The sequence below is a fragment of the Anabrus simplex genome, chromosome 1 (genome assembly GCF_040414725.1).
Source record: "Anabrus simplex isolate iqAnaSimp1 chromosome 1, ASM4041472v1, whole genome shotgun sequence".
Taxonomy (NCBI): Eukaryota; Metazoa; Arthropoda; class Insecta; order Orthoptera; family Tettigoniidae; genus Anabrus; species Anabrus simplex.
The window spans coordinates 1,599,124,133-1,599,144,533 of NC_090265.1; the positions used below are offsets into that span (position 1 = coordinate 1,599,124,133).

Here is a 20,401-nt window from a genome sequence, read left to right on the forward strand (position 1 = left end):
CCTAAATGCCATCAGCTCATTATAATTATTCGTAACTGAATTCAGTGTAAGGAATAGGATAGTCCTTCTTGCAAGACAGAAAGGTTAGGAGTCATCAACTCTTCTGTTTGAGACTGACCGAACAATGTAGGTAATTTAGGTGGACTTCTACCAAAGATAATAAATACACATACTGTGTTAAGAATGATTCTATAGTCAATGTGCAAATGAACAATGGGTTCATGGAATGTGCCAGATAGTAATGAACATGTACCATACTTGTTAACAGCTTTTGCAACTTGGATCATAAGCCACTGATTGTGCCACTCTAGCAGTGCCATCAAACTACTGTTCCAAGCAATTATTGATGGGAAGACTGAATCTCTGTAGTTTATGATATACACTGACTGACAGAGCAAATGCAACACCAAGAAGGAGTGGTTTGAAAGGGATGAAAGTTGGCGAAATAACAGAGACGGCACGGACGAATAATTGATGTTTATTTCAAACCGATATGCAGGTTACACAATGCGCACGGCATCGACTCAGTAGGATGTAGGACCACCGCGAGCGGCGATGCACGCAGAAACACGTCGAGGTACAGAGTCAATAAGAGTGCGGATGGTGTCCTGAGGGATGGTTCTCCATTCTCTGTCAACCATTTGCCACAGTTGGTCGTCCGTACGAGGCTGGGGCAGAGTTTGCAAACGGCGTCCAATGAGATCCCACACGTGTTCGATTGGTGAGAGATCCGGAGAGTACGCTGGCCACGGAAGCATCTGTACACCTCGTAGAGCCTGTTGGGAGATGCGAGCAGTGTGTGGGCGGGCATTATCCTGCTGAAACAGAGCATTGGGCAGCCCCTGAAGGTACGGGAGTGCCACCGGCCGCAGCACATGCTGCACGTAGCGGTTGGCATTTAACGTGCCTTGAATACGCACTAGAGGTGACGTGGAATCATACGCAATAGCGCCCCAAACCATGATGCCGCGTTGTCTAGCGGTAGGGCGCTCCACAGTTACTGCCGGATTTGACCTTTCTCCACGCCTACGCCACACTCGTCTGCGGTGACTATCACTGACAGAACAGAAGCGTGACTCATCGGAGAACACGACGTTCCGCCATTCCCTCATCCAAGTCGCTCTAGCCCGGCACCATGCCAGGCGTGCACGTCTATGCTGTGGAGTCAATGGTAGTCTTCTGAGCGGGCGCCGGGAGTGCAGGCCTCCTTCAAGCAATCGACGGGAAATTGTTCTGGTCGATATTGGAACAGCCAGGGTGTCTTGCACATGCTGAAGAATGGCGGTTGACGTGGCGTGCGGGGCTGCCACCGCTTGGCGGCCGATGCGCCGATCCTCGCGTGCTGACGTCACTCGGGGTGCGCCTGGACCCCTCGCACGTGCCACATGTCCCTGCGCCAACCATCTTCGTCACAGGCGCTGCACCGTGGACACATCCCTATGGGTATCAGCTGCGATTTGACGAAGCGACCAACCTGCCCTTCTCAGCCCGATCACCATACCCCTCGTAAAGTCGTCTGTCTGCTGGAAATGCCTCCGTTGACGGCGGCCTGGCATTCTTAGCTATACACGTGTCCTGTGGCACACGACAACACGTTCTACAATGACTGTCGGCTGAGAAATCACGGTACGAAGTGGGCCATTCGCCAACGCCGTGTCCCATTTATCGTTCGCTACGTGTGCAGCACAGCGGCGCATTTCACATCATGAGCATACCTCAGTGACGTCAGTCTACCCTGCAATTGGCATAAAGTTCTGACCACTCCTTCTTGGTGTTGCATTTGCTCTGTCAGTCAGTGTATAAGGCATGTTTTTTAAGAAAGGTCCGTTTGAAAATAAGTACACAACGAAAGGTTATTTAAAAAAGTAAATTTATTTTCAGAAAGTACATACTTCACTCTATTTTTCGACACAGTTGCCAGTTTGTTCAAACACTTATCATACCTCGTAACCAATTTTAAAATGCCCTCTTCATAGATTTCACGTCATCGTCATCATTGTAATTGTTGCCACTGAGGTGATGTTTGAGGTGGAGGAATAGATGGTAATCGCTCGGTGCAAGATCAAGACGGTAGGGTGGGTGGTCTAAAACTTCCCAGCCAAAACTGTCCAATAAATCGCGGGTCTGACCTGCAGTGTGAGGTCTTGCATTGTCATGGAGAAGGACAATTCCCTTTGTGAGCATGCCGCGTCTTTTGTTTTGAATCGCTCTGCGTAGCTTTCTCAGGGTTTGGCAGTATGCTTCTGCATTGATAGTGGTTCCTCGTTGCATGAAGTCGACCAACAAAACACCATGCCTATCTCAAATCACCGGCGCCATGATTTTGCGCTGGGACCGAGTCTGTTTGGCCTTCACCTTTACAGGCGAGTGTGTGTGTCTCCATTCTATGCTCTGTTGCTTCGATTCGGGTGTGATATGCGAAACCCATGTTTCGTCTTCAGTTACGATCTGACTCAAGAAGCCGTCACCTTCTTCGTCATAACGAGTCAAGAACTTCATCGCACACTCAAATCTTTAGTTTTTGTGGTCCTCTGTTAGGAGTTTCAGGACCCGACGGGAGCACAGTTTCCTAAACTTTAGGTGTTCAGAAACAATGTTGTAAAGCACTGATCTCGACATGTCAGGAAATTTATTTGAGAGACCTGTTATTGTGAAGCACTTGTTCGCACGAATCTTCGCTTCAACTGAAGCCACCAAATCATCTGTAATCAAAGAAGAGCGACCGGAGCCGTCCTCATCATGGACGATGTCACGGCATCTTTGAATTGTTGTACCCACTTACGCACTTTGCTTTCACTCATAATAAATCTGTCGATGAATTTCTGCAGCAGACAGGTTCCTTGCTGACAAAAACCGTATCACTGACCGAACCTCACATGCAGCGGGCGAGTTGATAATCTCAAACATTTTTAAAGCTCAGAACAGAACCGTACAAGTTAGCTACAGAGCTGAAACTGAGCACAGTTGTTCTCGAGGCATGCCGGTACACGACACACGTGCTCGTTACGATATGTGCACGAACTACTAGTGTCTACAACAGAACGGACCTTACTTAAAAAACACGCTTCGTATAAATGATATAAGTAAAGAACTGGAATCAGAGATAAGGCATTTTGCAGATGATATTATACTGTATACAATTATAAATGTGACAGGACTGTGAGCAGCTGGAAAAGACCTTGACAAAGTTGTGAGATGGACAGCAGACAATAGTATGATGGAAAACAAGGTGAACATTCAGGTCGTGGTTATCACTATGTTGATCTGTTGAGAATTCAACCAGACTTTTGGCTAAGTACTCATCATTAATAAAGCTAGCTCATCTCCATACAGGCCATGAAGGCCCTGGGAGGGATGGAAGGTAAAGGCTTCCACTATCCGTACCTCAACACTTATTGCCCAGCTGCCTTTGCCCCCACCCAGGAATTAACCCGGTACTCATTTTGGGCGAAGGCTGAGTAAACCTCAGGACCATGGTCTTGTACATTACAACTAAATTCTCTAGTAACTTGTATAAATACCAGAGTTTCTGTTCCACAAAAGAATGTTCTACAGTTGTACTTTACTACTCCATACTTACAAATTACCAGTGAATATTTATAGGCGTGTTCCACGAAAGTACTAGTGCTTGTAACTTACTAGCGAATTGAGAAGTATTCTCTACCAGTGAAAGGACAATAATATATAAATGTACTAGTGCTATTTAAATACGCTTATTTTGGATACATTTTAATAAATATGTGGTCTAGCAGTAGTGATAGTGATGGTGATGAAAATGAAAACTATCGTCTGTACAGGGAAAGAATAAACTTCCAGTTTAACACTGTATTTGAATACAATGAACGTTTTAGGTTAAGCACAATACAAGTGGAAGAACTTTTCATAGATATTGGCCATAGGTTAAAATATCCTACGAACAGAAATAAATCTCTCTCTGCTAAACAACATTTATTAACAACATTACATTGGCTAGGAAATGGTGGTCAGTACCATGGTACTGCAGATATGCTTGGGATGGCAAAATCTTTGGTCTGTGGTAGCTGCAATAAATGATATAAAATTTCCTCAAATTGTTTGTTGGCCTGAAAATATTGAAAAAACATACTCCAAGAAGGACATTCCTGGAATCATTAATGAGCAGAATATCTCTTACATACGTCCAACGTTTCCCCTCAAAAGCTCCATGAGCTTTTCCCAAGTCAAATATTTCCATCCAACCATTTATTTTGTCTTGTTTTTTCAGACTCTCGCTGAATCTACCGAAACGAATATCTTTCCTACCTTCTATTCCCTTCAAAATGAATAACTTTGTTTCTCTTGACATCATTTTAACAATTCATGTAGAGTTTGCAATTTTGTAACAATTAAGTTTGGCGGCCGAATATCGTTATTAGCGGCATCTGAACATAATGGGTGATAATAACGGAGTAATTTTCGATCATCAAAGAAATAAACTGAAAAATAACATCGTAGCATTAAGAAATTCACAGGAATATTAGTACTTTCAATCTGTGCTGCTTAAGTTACCATAAAATACGATATTACGATAAATGAGGCAAACATAACCTAATTCAACGAATGGAATACGAAGATAAACAGCTGATTCATGCTATGACGTAGTATGTTTATTGATATGTCGTCACTTGTAAAACTTGTAACAATTCACTGGTAATATACAAGATCAATCTTTTGTGGAACAGAAATGTACATCTCCATACATTACAATAACCCACACTAGTGTACCATTACGTTACGACTGACGTCAATTTACATGAATATAGATCGGAAGAAAAATGGCGCAGATCAGCTTCAAACGTTGAGAATGCACGGAATAACTTTTTATGACAAGTTCACCGCAATTAGGAGGCAGTGCCTGGCGAGATGGAAAGGAAACTCTATGAAAAATGAACCATTGTACGTAAAAAAATTGAAAAACGTTCTATTATTATCTACTTTGGCAAGAAGATTTTCGTCGTAAACGAACTGTGAATTGCAATTACCTGACCAGAAGATTAGCTGACATAATCAATATAACCATAATAGGAGCCATACTAAGGAAGAATCCAGAAACAAACTACCGGAAAATACGTAAAAACGGCAGAGAAACACGCACAATACATTTCAAATACTGTACGGAAGAAGAGGTGTCGGAATACGGCATTCGTAAATAAGGCCTACACTGACTTAACAAACGGCCAAATTTTCCTCAAATTATACGTATAGCCCATTTATAAGATTTAATGAACATTATTCAGACAACATAGAAAACTAAGGAAGAACCAGTTTATGAAAATAAAATTGAATCTGAGCAGTATCTATAGAGGAAAAGAAATATAAATACAGTTAGACAAAGTCCTTGGAAGAGCTCTATATACTGAAAATTAAGATGTATTCTATCAATTTAATAATATATTTTCGTTGCATGGAAATTGGACACGAAATGGAGCTAGCCTAAAGCGATGGAGGAAGGCTGACCAGATCATCGTAAGCTCAAGCCTGAAGACCTAGAGATCCAGCATGACGTAATCCAGCACAAGGCTAGACGTTCCGAGATGCCGTGAGGAGGAAGAAGAAAGCAACGTCGGACATAGAATGGCCTGAGATAAGTAACATTATAAGAAATTTAACTATAAAGTATTTCATTTGGTGTAGTATAATTGTAGGAATGCTGAAGTTCCAAAGATATGACCTGTTTGTGCCAAGGTGTGAATTCTAAGGCATATGCCGGAGAAAATAACCACAGATACGTATTATTATGTGTAGTAATATACTGCCGTGCTCATAAGTTTGATCTGAGGTTAATGTGAGCAGTATCGGGAAGAGAATTGATGTTTTTGAACCTATATGCTTAGGGGAACGTCGTATTCAAGCTAGGCGAGGCTGAGATATGAAAGTGAAGTGCAGTATAATAATAATAAACCTAGGCTACCCAATGACCAGATTGAATAACTAGGCCAATATCGTCCATATTTACGATGAGTTGAAATAAACAGTAGCAGCTTGAGGTATTTTGAGTAGATATTAAGGTAAAAGAAATGTTTTACTGCGACGTGGTAGACATTATGAAGAAGCTGAGTAGAGATATTGATTGTATGCGGAGGAATCGCAGTAATTAAAAGCATAAATGATAATATGTTGTTGGAGATTTGAGATGTTGAATAGGTATTGTGTAAGTAAATGATTGAAGGAAATAGGTGCGAATTTATGCTTAGCTACAGTTATGTTGTGATTGAAAATGAAGCAAGCAGTGGAATTAAGGCCTAGATACGTGAATATTAAGTGTAGCAGTGAGGTTAAATTGTCAATTGGTCGAACTCAAATGAAATATGGAGATAGGTTGATCGTAATTTACATGTATTTGAAGTGCATATGGGAAAGAGATATAGTCGCCTAGTAATATGTATTTGTCTCACATAGTGAATATACAATATTGGAACACGCGTTAACCTGAAAATGGTAAAATTAGTAGGCAGTAGAAGGAACCATTTTAATTGAAAATACACATAATAATTAATTGATCGGTACGATTCTGTCAGGTTATGACGGTTGAAGAACATGGAGATGGCACTCGTAAATGAAGATATTTAATTTTATTTTTGGCACACATTTTTAATATATAAGGATGTTGGAATTAATATTTATGGTTAGGATTAATTTCTTTTAGATACTTAAAATGGCATTTTGAAGCCATAATTGGAAAGAGTTACTTATCTCATGCCATAAACAAGTCAATACGCAAATTCCCAAACCAATTCCAAAGAGTACTGCAAATAGACCTAAAGGAAAGAAAGACCACTCCCTCCTTTAATAAAGAGTAAATCCTAATTGTCCCCATGATGAAATAAAATGATGAAATGTGGTCACGCAGCAAAATAATAATTGCCCAGATGAATTAAAGATACCTGCCCAATTTTAATTATGTTAATTCATTAATTTGAGTTGTCAAGAAAGATAATATGTGATATTCGAGTTTATTTTCCTCTATTACCAAAGATGATCATTATTTTGTTAATTATAGTATTGGCATGCTAATAAATTAGTTTTAAGATTATTTTAGCGTTTATTTTCAAAGGTAGAGATAGGAAGAGTAGTTATAGGATATATTTAGACTGGTATTTCGGAATCATGATATTCAGAGGCTCATATTGATTCTACGGTAGGATTTTGGAGAAAATGAGTAACATATTGAAGTATACAACCTCTTCAACGGAACTTGCGAAGGTAAATAGTATTTTTGAATATACATAGATGTTTTTACCCTGAGATATTGACTTAATATGGACATGCAACCACCGCACTTGATTGGTATATCCATCCCCTATTTCGGATAGTTAATTAGCAACATTTAAGTGGAAATATTGCACGGGCAACATCATATTAAATTAGTACTACAACTTGAGGTGAAGTATGAGGAAGTACAGCGCGATGGTGATACCTATTTTTTTTATCAGTCCAACCTGGAACTTGGTAAGAATTAGGACTACGAGGCCACCAAAGGTTGCATTACATTTTTCACCCATTCGTGAGGCAAAATTGAAGAGAAAGGCACCGTAGGGCATGTTGCACTAGTAACTTGTAATGTACAAGACCATACTTTTGTGGAATAGGCCCCAGAAGTGAAAATCTAGTTTCTTAAACTTTTCGACTTCCTGACATGGAATCGAAGCCACGTCCTTCCAGGTGAACCTAGTACACCTTTACGGCCTCAGCCAGGCAGCCCCTAATCATCATTAATGCATGTTTATATATGGTTTTTCTAATTGTTTTACGTCACACCGACACATATAGGTTTTATGGCGACAATGGAACAGGAAAGGCCTAGGAATGGGAAGGAAGTGGCCGTGGCCTTAATTAAGGTACAGCCCCAGCATTTTCCTGGTGTGAAAATGGGAAACCATGGAAAACCATCTTCATGGCTGCCAACAGTGGGGTTCTAACCCACTATCTCCCGTATTCATTTTGGTCCATGGTGGATATAAAGTATAATATACTATAATATACAATAATAATCTTTTGATTATTTATTTTATATTAATTTATACATTAATATAGGACATTCTCAACCATGTTTTTATGTTATAGATTAAAACTGACACAGAGAACAAGGATCCATAAAATACTACATAATCAACAACACTTCAGTTAAAATGTTTTGTCCATGACAAGGAGAGTAGTAAAAATTCCAATAGGTCTTCTGGATCTTATCTTCTAATTATGTATGGCATATATTGTTTGATAGAACTTGTTATTTATACAATGATTCACTTGTGCTCTTGTTTTTAAAATCTTCAACAGTCTTCTTTTGACTAGAACTGTAACACAAATGAGCACTGATAAAACAAGGGAAACATCTGTAGCCTACTTGTTATGAGATAGAAAGGGAATTTCTTATTGTGGGACAAAAATGGACCTCTTTTCACTTAATGAAAGCAAAACAAATCCGTAAAATATGTTTCATCCTAATCCCACAACTTTCCACAGCCAACTCACTCACAGCCACCTACTGTGCTAACAACTGCTCTCCATCTAGTATTGTAACTGTAATAGTTGTAATTGTAAGTAGCTGTAATTGATTACTTATGGAACATCACAGGAATAAAGCAGATACCGGGTATATGGATAGAATTTTACAATATGAAGTTATGATCAGGGATGATTAGAAGGAAGCCAATTATGAACTATGGCACCTAACAACTAGATTAGCCATGAACTGTTTTCATTTCAAGGTTTGTGTCACGGGGAGGTTCCACTCATGAAATAAGGAATGCATAAGTCTCTTATACAGGAAGTCATGTTATCATTATCACGTGATGGAACATCAAGAAATAACTCCAACAAGAGCATTTTTTCTCATCACTGATTTCTATCATTCTGTATAAAACTTGTTCAATTTTTCTTGTTAACGTGATATAATTCTTTCATACATACTTTCTTCTTCATTAAAAATAACAATAATAATAATAATAATAATAATAATAATAATAATAATAATAATAATAATAATAATAATAATGGTCCCAGGAGTTAACCTGGGAGGAGTCCTTGTGGCTCCGGGCAAATGGGAGTGAAATGCATCGTTGCCGGGTATCTGCAACATAAAATATTGGATTCAGCAAGAGAATCTAACTAGCCTCTTTCACTCCAACTCCAGCACGTAACCTACAAGAGGTGTCCCTGTTCAGCTGAGCAACCCATGTGACTCAGTCAGAACTAAAAGGAAAAGCAACATCACATACCTAGCTACGATCAACATTAACTCCCTGATCAAGACCGGGAAAATTAAACACACCCTTGAAATCCTGAAAGACAAGAACATCCGCATTGCAGCCTTACAAGAGACTAGGTTCCCAGATGAAGAAGCCATGGAGTCTCAATAATATAGAATATATAAGGGAGAGCCTGGTAAGAGAGTCATGATGAATGTACCCTTTCTGGGGACAGGGTTCGTAGTACACCATAAACTAGTTGCTAGCATACTTGGCTTCTCTTCACCCAGTGACAGAACTTCATTACTATCCTTCAGGTCTAGCAATAGGGGATACTCTCTGGTTAACTTCCATGCTCCTACCAATGACTCTTACAAGAAAAACCCATAGACTACAGATCAGTATTGGGACACCCTTGAGGAAACCCTAGACCACATCCCACATCATCATACGACAATATTGCTAGGAGATTTCAACTCTCACATTGGGAGAGAAGAGAAATACCAGAAGATTGTAGGAAGATACCCCGCCCATAAGAGAACCAACAAGAATGGAGAACGGCTAATCAGTCTGTGCACCAAGTATGTATTACTCTTGAAGTCAACAGCTTTTAAACGCCTACCTAGGAAGGCCATGACATGGCGCAGCCCAAACAGCATGATGGGCGAGTTCCAAATTGACCACGTAGCAATAGACAAGAAGCGCCACTGCGACATTATGAACGTGAAGGTTTTACGAGGAGCTAACGTAGACTCCGATCATTACCTCTCCATGGTTAAGATGAATCTGAAACCACTGTACAAGACCAAGGCTATGCTTATGAAGAAAGAAGAAGATATCTAGGTTTGATATCACCAAGCTTAAAGAAGACAATGCAAGTTACCAAGAGAGTCTGAACCAACACATCAATAGAATTAACACCACTACAAAATGGGACCCACTTCGGGATGCTATAACAGATGCTGCTCAGAAGACGATCCCCAACAGACCTAAAGGAAACAAGCACCCATGGCGGTCTAACGAATGCAATGAGGTTATAGAAGCCAGGCAACTAGCATGGCTCAAATGGAACCATCATAAAAACGAAGCCAACCTACAAGTCTTTATTACACAAAGAAAGAACACCTCCAGTATCATAAGAGGAGCGAAAAGAAAATACAATAAAGAACTGATTAAACAAGTCGAGGAGGATTTTAGAAGAAACAACTCTAGATACTTATACAAAGGTCTAAAACAACAGATGACACAGTTCACACCCCAAACTTTACACCTCCAGAGAACAGACGGATCACTGTGCCTCAATGATGATGACTGCATCAAGACCCTAGCTGATTATTTCCAAGGACTTTTGAATGCTGAAGAATCTGCGCAACACTTCCCAGTTAGAGAACCAGCTAACCCGGACACCTAAGGCATCCCTCCTCCCACCTATGACGAAGTAAAAGAGACCATTCAGCTTCTGAAGAACAACAAAGCCCCTGGAGAAGACGGAATAGTAGCAGAAATGTTGAAAGAAGCTGGTGAGAAAACATTCAGGCACATACACAAAATAATCCTGGACATATGGGCTAAGGAAATGCTCGCAGATGATTGGACATCAGCGGTTATCCACCCAATCCACAACAAGGGAAGCAAAACAGATCCCAGCAACTATAGAGGAATATAACTCCTTTCAGTATAGTATAAAGTCTTTTCCAAGATTCTGGAATGGCATATAACAAGACAACTGGATAAAGAATTAGGAGAATATCAAGCAGGGTTCAGAACTGCAGGGTCTTATGCTGAACAGATACAAAATCTGAACACCATCCTTCAATATAGCAAGAAAAGATTCCGACAGTGGGTAGCTATCTTTACCAACTTTCAGAAGGCATATGACTCCGTGAATAGAATTACACTCTTCAACACCTTAAGAGAACTGGGACTAAATGAAAAAATTAATAGGTTGGTGCAAGCCACCCGGCACAGCACCACTTCGAAAGTTAAGTTTAGAGGTCAATTATCAGAGAGCTTCACACTCAAAACAGGGGTGAGGCAAGGAGATGGTATCTCATGCATATTATTTAACTGCGTCCTTGAAAAGATCATAAGAGAATGGACCAGGTCATTACCTGAGAACACTGGATAAAGGATGGGGTTTAAAGCAGACAATTTGAGGATTTCATGCCTGGCTTTTGCTGATGACCTTACTTTATTAGCAAACGACATGCATGAGGCCACTATGCAGCTTCAAACACTGCACTCTACAGCAGCTAAAGCGGGTCTCTTGATCAACATTGGAAAGACCGAGTTTATCACCAACATCAAAGATGCCCCTACAACAATGGGAGTCAGTGATACAAAGGATATCAAGAGAGCTAAAAATGTGAAGTACCTTGGAGAGTGGATATCGGAGGACCTAAGTGAAACGATGGCTCTTGAACAAAGGAAAATCAAATTAGACAAGACCTACCATGCCTGCAGAAAACTGTATGCCTCAAAGAATTTATCAAAGAATGTAAAACTGAGACACTATAATGCAGTAGTCAGACCATCAGTCCTCTACGCAGCAGAATGTCTATCCCTAACTAAAAAGACTCCACTGAGAGCCTTGGAAGTGCAAGAACGGAAATTCCTGAGAAGAATAATAGGGCCAAGGATCCTACCAGATGGAAGGCGATGGAACAAACTCAATAAAGAGCTCTACCAGCATCAAGAAAACCTCATAGATGCCATCAGAAGAAAACATCTGACTTTCTATGGACACCTACACCGAATGGATCCTAATAGATTATCCCATAAGATTTACAAGGTTGCTAACAAATGCAAAGCTACTGGATTTCCCTGGACCAAGCAAGTGGACAAAGATCTTGCAGAGCTCAATATTAATCAGGCCGCCGTAACTGACAGGAATGCATACCATTTAATGGTCAAAACTAAACCTTTCCTAACATCCCTTATATCAGCTAGTCACAAAGGAGCTGGGAATTAGTCAGAGGAGCGCAGGAAAGAATTCAGCAAGAAAATGAAGGAATATTGGGCCAACAGGAGGGCTCAAGAGGCTGCTAAGAACACGATCCAGTACGCCAAAAGGGGTTAACGACAAAAACACAGCTAGAACACAAGCACCGTGGTCCACAGATGGCCTAAACGCAAAGATAAAGAAAATAATAATAATAATAATAATAATAATAATAATAATAATAATAATAATAATAATAATAATAATAATAATAATAATAATAATAATAATAATAATAATCTATACCAGTGTGTCGAAATTTGTGATCCTTTTAAGAAAAATGATTTTCATCTAATATTTATTATACTTTAACAGATATGGTGCATAACATAATATATTTCTTTCCATCTTAAAATTTACTGCAATCAATCAATCAATCAATCAATCAATCAATCAATCAATCAATCAATCAATCAATCAATCAATCAATCAATCAATCAATCAATCAATCAATCAATCAATCAATCAATCAATCAATCAATCAATCAGTCAATCAATCAATCAATCAATCACTACTGATCTGCATTTAGGGCAGTCATCCAGGTGGCAGATTCCCTATTTGTTGTTTTCCTAGCCTTTTCTTAAATGATTGCAAAGAAATTGGAAATTTATTGAACATCTCCCTTGGTAAGTTATTCCAATCCCTAACTCCCCTTCCTATTGGCTTCAAGCTAGTAAGCAAGCAAGCAATGAGATACACCTGATGTATAATATTGATATAAAACTAACTAGCCTACTAAAGTCCCAGTCCCACTCTTCAAGCTCACTCAACAATTATCACTCAGAAATTGTTCTCCTCTGCTACCTATCAGCAAATACTTAATGACTCCTGAAACACACAAGAATGATGAACAGTCAGGCAGTTTAAACACACTAGTAAGTGAGCTAAAATATGTATGTGGTGATGATGAAAACAGATATATATATATATATATATATATATATATATAATATAATGTATGTTTGCAAGCAGTGGCAGTGATCAGGTACAGGAGGGTGGGGGTGGGGACAGCAGTTGCCCCCTTACTTTGTGCATAAAAATGAAATATTTATTCCATTTTAGCCACCTAAGGAAAGGAATTATAAAAAAAGAACAATTCATACAAATCCTGCTGTCTTTTCACCTATTTCTTTCCTTTAAATTATTTAAATATTAAAACAATTAGCAGAAATACATTAAAAATATCATTCACCACAGCTAACCAATTTGTGCAGTGCCACAGCTAGTAGTGGAGACTTGCACAGCAATGTGTTTAAGTGTGATTAGTATTTGATGTCACAAAAGCTGCAGCGTGCCTGAGAGGGAAGGAACGTTCAATTCGGTACAATAGTTGCTACCAAAGTGTTCGCATTTGCTCCTGCTGGCTACATTAGGGTAACAAGGCTTCATTTCACTCCCAATATAAGCAGTAATTACTCCCTCCACTAGCTTTCTTCCCCTATTTTCCCCCTCCAAGTTTAGGGCTTTGCGTAGGTTTATGCCATCAGATACTTCTAGCTCTTCTAACATGTGTTGTGAGGAAGGCAAGCAGGGGGTATGTTTTTGCCAAGGTCATGGACAATGAAGTATGATTCACCTGCTTGCCGCACACATTTGTTAGTCTGGCGGTCTCACACAAGTCAATGTGTCTGTAGTTCTATTGAGTGTCTTGCTTTCTTAGTGTGTAGTCAAATATGAAATAGTTCTTTCTTATTGTATAATCACACCACACTTCTGTTTAATTGTAATACATGTGTAACTGTTCCTTTGGTGAAAGTTTTATTGCATCGTATTTAATGAAATTCTCAAAAACTATTACTGTAATACCGCAGTTAAGTCGGTGAACTGTCAACCTTTAATACTCTGTCCAAATTTGCTTAGATAGTATCAAAATCTTATTTTTTAGCTAGTTTTTTAATTTTGTTGTCTACTCCCCTCCACTATATCTCCCGGTTTTATAGTATTTACTGTTGCCTATAATTGTTAGTGCCCCCTACCGATTCTAATTACCAATTGCTGCTACTGCTTGAATGTATGGATACCGTACCCAACAAAAGGAGACAAAGGTCCAGTAAAAAGGAATTTGATTAATTGATGGTTGTATGTGGAATCTTAGATTAATTACAGTACATGTCTGATTGTATGACATTATGTTTAAAATAGTTGGTTACAAGTGGAGTGATGGATAACCTAATTTTGTCATTTAAAACATTGCTAAAATCACTATCCCTCCAACATTTTGTTACCAGTTTCAACCCAGATCCAACTGTTCGAATGACAACACTGTCTGCTGTATTTGGTTATCTATTCATTTCTCTGACCCTCCTTGGATGTCAACAGAGTTTCATGCAACGGTACTGCAGTATGAAGTCACAGAAAGCAGTAGTCAAGTGAGTACAGTACTCTGATTTTCTCATCTCATTTTCTACCAGAGAATTAAGAATTCATTAATTTGCATTGCCATTGTTAAATTATCTTATACTAGTGGCTTCGCTCATGTGTATTTCGTAATTTGATAAAAGTAATCCTTCCTTAGTATTGTACTACGATGTTATTTGAAAATCCCTAAAGTATAAAAGCTCACCGAAATTTGAGTTTCACTTAACCCAGAAACTCTTGGTAAACCACGTTTGTGTATTGCCTTTTGGGGCTAAGATGACCATGAGACATAGAACTGTATATGTGAGAAATAGTGTCCTCTCAAGTCAAAAAAAGTTCCTTTATTTTTAAAGGCGATTCCAAATACCAATTTTCACATATGTAACCTTCGGGTTTTGAGAAATAAGTATTTCCATAAAAAGAATTTGACTTTTTCACTTCTCTTCACCCTGTCCCCATTAAGTGAATTTTCAAAGAAACAAAAAATGTGTTTATTTATAAAGTAGCTTCCAAATACGAATTATCATGACTGCAACATCTTCAGTTTTTGAGAAATACACTCACTTAGCAAATGTCATAGGATAGTCACCTATTAGTGTGTGGGGCCTCCTCTGGCCCTGTGAACTGCAGTTAGACACCGTGGAAGTGAGTCGACAAGTCCCCAGTAGTCCTCTGGACGCAGCTGACACCAAATCATTTGCAGAGCGGCCTCCAGTGCTGGTCTGTTCGTGGGTGCAGGATCCATGGCACGGAGCCTGCATTCCAAGACATCCCAGATATGCTTGATAGGGTTCATATTGGGGCTCCTGGGTGGCCATGGCAGTCGTTGGAGCTCCGCTGCATGTTCCTGGAACAATTCCCGGGTGACGTGGGAGCGATGTGGCGGCGCGTTATCATCTTGAAACACCGCAGGACCGCCTGGGTGGTGGAAGGCCAAAAATGGGTGGAGATGGTCTCCGAACATACCGCGTACCATTCAAAGTCTCTTCCAGAATAACTAGGGGGCCCATTCCATACCAGGAAAATGCACCCCAGACCATAACAGAGAGATCAGCACCCTGGACCACACCTTCGAGGCAGGCGGGTTCCATCGCTTCATGTGGTCTGCGCCATACACGGTGCCTCCCATCGGCATGGTGCAGTTGAAATCTTGATTCGTCCGACCATATCACATTTAGTCATCGTTCCATTGTCCATCCCTGGTGACTGGCGACAAATGTGCGTCGTTGTGCCCGATGATGTTGGGTTAACAGTGGCACCCGTGTGCGGCGCTGGCTCCCATACCCCATAGAACCCATGCTCCTATGGATTGTCCACTGGGAGACGTGCCTAGCACGGCCTCAATCAATCAATCAATCAATCAATCAATCAATCAATCAATCAATCAATCAATCAATCAATCAATACTGATCTGCATTTAGGGCAGTCGCCCAGATTGTTGATTCCCTATCTGTTGTTTTCCTAGCCTTTTCCTAAATGATTTCAAAGAAATTGGAAATTTATTGAACATCTCCTTTGGTAAGTTATTCCAATCCCTAACTCCCCTTCCTATAAATGAATATTTGCTTCAGTTTGTCCTCTTGAATTCCAACTTTATCTTCATGTTGCGATCTTTCCTACTTTTATAAACGCCACTCAAACTTATTCGTCTACTAATGTCATTCTACGCCATCTCTCCGCTGACAGCTCGGAACATATCACTTACTACTAGAAGTCATTAACCTCATTTTTGGTCCGTATTGACGACAGTGATTAAATACAATTTACAAAATATTCATTTAATGTTAACCTTGTCAATACTTACAATACCACATTTTGTGGTTAAATAATTATAAAAAAATAGAAAGATCGTGAACATGTTTCGCCCTTCTTAATGGGCATCATCAGCACAATGGACAAACTTAAAACAAATAATTACAATTAAGACTGTTTACAATTATTGGTCATATAAAATTGGAATGAGACATTGTGATGTTAAAAGTTATTTTCAATATCATGATTAAAAAGTTTGACGTGAATGTTACAAACACACGTTAAAACTATTGTAGTACAATTTTACAATATTGTCTAAAAATATATATATTTATATTGGTGAGAAGTTTTTTAATCGGCATTCGTCTGGAATTGAAATAGATCCTCTTCTTTAACTTTTTGGTGAAAGTCAATATTATTGTCGTGTTAACCACCAAGTAGATTTGAAGAATAAAATATGTATAAAACATATGTTCGTAGTAGAAAATTGGATCAGGAATGAACATTTGGTGTTTCTTCTTGAGTTAAATTGGTTAAAACACATTCAGGTGAGAATAAGTTAAAATAGAATATACGTTGAAAATTTTTCCGATGTACTAGTTGGAATATTTATCACTATAACAGTAGTCTTCTCATTTGTTGTGTAAATCTCAATGGTTAGAGTGTTGATAAACTGCAAAGAAATATAAAAACGCATTTAATGTGTATGTATAAATGATGGATATGATTGCATAGTGTTATGGGTTACGTAAAAATGGATACTTACTTGAATGCCGTAGTGTCTATCTTGTTCTGTTATTAGCGTTAGTCTGACTGACGTTCCTGCTACGCGTATTGTATGGGTGTGGCGGAGGGAGGGGGACGGGTTGAGGGAGGGAAGAATTGGGCGGAGTAATACGTACTGGTATCGGTACAGGAGGGGGATTATTCGGAGGGGGAATTGTAGGTTTAGTATTCGGGGGGGGATAGATAGAGTTGTTGAATTGGCAACGTTTAATATATGCAGAATTTTCTTTTGATTTGGGATGACTGTTTTCAATAACTTAGGTATTAATGTGTATAAAGAACTCTTAATCTCCGTGTCGTCATTAAGGTTGCGGTCTTTATTAAAAATGTTTTATCCAGATAAATATAAATATTTTCTAATTCATTTAGTAGTTTTCCCTTGTTAGTATTCCTTATTATTTTCAGATGATTTTCTATTGAGGTAAAATGGTGGCCCGTTTCCTTCATGTGTGTACTCATAGCGGAATATTTGTTATGTTTGTCGGCATTGAAATGTTCCATATATCTTGTAATAAAACTTCGCCCAGCCTGGCCAACGTATGAATAACCACACTGCGAAAATGTCAACCTGTATACTTCTGAACTTAAATATTCGCTGTTATTATTATTATTTATTTTATTACAATTGAAAATATGTTCTGTGTAGTATTGGTTGTTCTGTAAGCTACGTTTATATTATACTTGTTGAAGGTATTAGTAATTTGGTGAATTGTTGGGCTATTATATGTGAAAACGGCATGTTTATTTCTGTTGGGCCTATCTGGTTTGAGGTTAGTGGATAGCTTGTTTTTCTATTTTATATATCACACGGTTTATCATTTAAATTTTGTATCCATTGGTTACTGCAAGATTTCTTATGTAATTTAATTCAGTTCTCAAATTTACGGGAGATAAGGGGATTCTTAAGGCTCTATATATTAGGCTGTAAAAAGATGCCTGTTTTGCGATCCAGGATGTAATGAAGATTTATTTATTGTAATTGACGATTGTGTAGGCTTTCTATGAATTTGATATTCAAAGGAGTTATTAGATCGGGTAACTTTTATATCCAAAAAATTTAAAGAGCCGCCATCTTCATTTTCTTTTGTAAAATTTACGTTGGGGTTGAACTTGTTTAACTCATTTATTATTTCATTACTATTGGTTACATTCTTGTCAATTATGACAAATGTGTCATCCACAAACCTTAACCATAAACTACCGTAATTCCTTTTATGTTGGTTTTAATGATTGTGTGCTCTATCGTATCCATATAGATATCGGCTAGGATACCCGAAATAGGGTCTCCCATCGCCAAGCCATTCTGTTTGTAAATTCTACCATTAAACGTGAAATAGTTATTATCTAATGTAAATTTTAATATAGTCATAAATTCCTCGATCTCCATTATACTGAGTTTTCTGTATTTACTGATATTGTTGTATATAATATCAATGGTGTTTTAGTCGGAATATTTGAAATCGTTAAGGGTCTCGCAAAAATCAATTGAATTCTTTAATGAATGCTTGTTATTAAATGTATAGTGTCTTTTGAGGAAGCTATGAATATATTTAGAAATTTTGTAGGTTAGGCTATTACGACAGTTAATGATGGGACGTATTGGGATATCTTTCTTATGTATTTTGGGGAGGGCTCTAGCTTTAGGGAGGTGAGACTTTGTTGTTCCTGGTCATTAAAAAGAAAAGTTCATTTTTAGCAATGATTTTATGTTTCGTTGCATTCTTTTCATCGGGTCTTTGTTTACTATTGTATTGAGCCGTATCCTGCCGGCCCATAATAATAATTAGAGTATTATTTGACCCAATATGTAAAATTTATTCATAAAAGTTACAGTCTAACATGTTAAAGCATCTTATCCCAAGATAGTTGATACCGGATGTTGAGCAAGACAGTGAGTCGCTGGACATTGCTTCATATTTCCGTATGACCGTGAGAAAGGGTGGCGTAACCAAGTGCTGGCAAGGATCGACACGTGTATTAGATGCTGACCAAGCAAGATATTTCAGCCAATGGGAAATTCAGGATTTGGAAAATATGGAGGCCACACCGCGCCAAATCTTAATTCCAGAATGACCAACGTGCTCAGTTGTTAAAGTCAGTTTCTGTCGGTAATCGGTTTTCTACAGTTTCAGAAGTCAGATATATTTGGAAATGTAATATAAAAATTGGTGGTAGCGATTTGCTAGTGTTGGAGCTGTGTTTTGTAAATATATCACAATAAATATTGTGTCATCAAATACGACGAATTTTCTGATTGGTGGTTGGTTCAGACACCCGGGAACCCCAGTATTGAAATGGCGTCACCGAAGCCTCCTCAGTTACCCAAGCTCTGGAGAGCGTCACTCTGTATTAAATGCTTGGATAGTGCGGAAGCACAAACTCTGAATTGGTGATCGTGATGAACGTGGTGTTATTCCAGTAACAGTAATGGTTCCAAATCATCTTTTAAATTGTGCAGTTGGAAGATTTTACTGTTCTTGAGTAAATGGAATAGTATATTTTGGCAGAGTTTACTTTCAATATATAAAGACGGTGCTTAGTGACCGATGTGTAGCATGTGTAGTGGAGACGTGCTATTGTTTCACTACTTCGAGGCGGGCGCGTTTCGCGAGGAACTTTCGTGGCGAACCGTGTGCTGCTTTTCAAACTGTATTCTCACCCTTTGAGTGAAGTGTGTATTATATATGTATCAGTGTGTTTAGCTGATCTTGTAAAGGGAAAGGGTATTTCGGCTCGTAGCATTAAGCAGCGAAGATATTGTCAACTATAGTCTTCTGTGTTCCAGTGGATTATTCTCCAGCAAGATGATAACTATGCATGCAGAAGAAGGAAGTGCATTCCCACATGCTAATGCTGTGATTAACATGGAGTAAATCCCTCAATCAGCGGCGATGTAAGCTGCTATCCTGGTATCTCGAGAGTCGTTGGATGGAATTCAGTTAAGATGCATGTGTTATTTATGGCATGATATGTAAATTATGTTAAGGTACTAGGGCAGTGTAGATAGAATTTTTAACTTCATGTAAAGTAAGCCTGACGGCATGTGTTTGTTTTAATTTGTTACTATGATAGATTCGGATACGAGAATAATGCATGTTTATTTTATTTTCATTTTGCTTTATGATTAGATGATTGGGAAAATGAGGGATTGTTAGGATTAGTTGTTGTTTATTTACGCATGTTACTTATTATAGGATATTCCGAGTTTTCCTTATATATATGCTAGAAGGGCTAGATTGACAAGTTCATCTTTATACAACGTTCAATACGTATTAGTTCATTTCATTTCGGTTATTC

The 20,401-nt window shown here is 38.7% G+C and overlaps 1 protein-coding gene across 1 annotated transcript in view; it reads left to right on the forward strand.

The window, feature by feature from the left end:
- The window catches only part of LOC136881098 (sodium-coupled monocarboxylate transporter 2), a 286,910-nt gene that overhangs the window by 126,116 nt on the left and 140,393 nt on the right, over nt 1-20,401 (forward strand). The window contains exon 6 of the mRNA XM_068229293.1: nt 14,437-14,577. Coding sequence (XP_068085394.1) covers nt 14,437-14,577 — 141 coding nt within the window. The remainder of the gene's footprint in view (nt 1-14,436; nt 14,578-20,401) is intronic.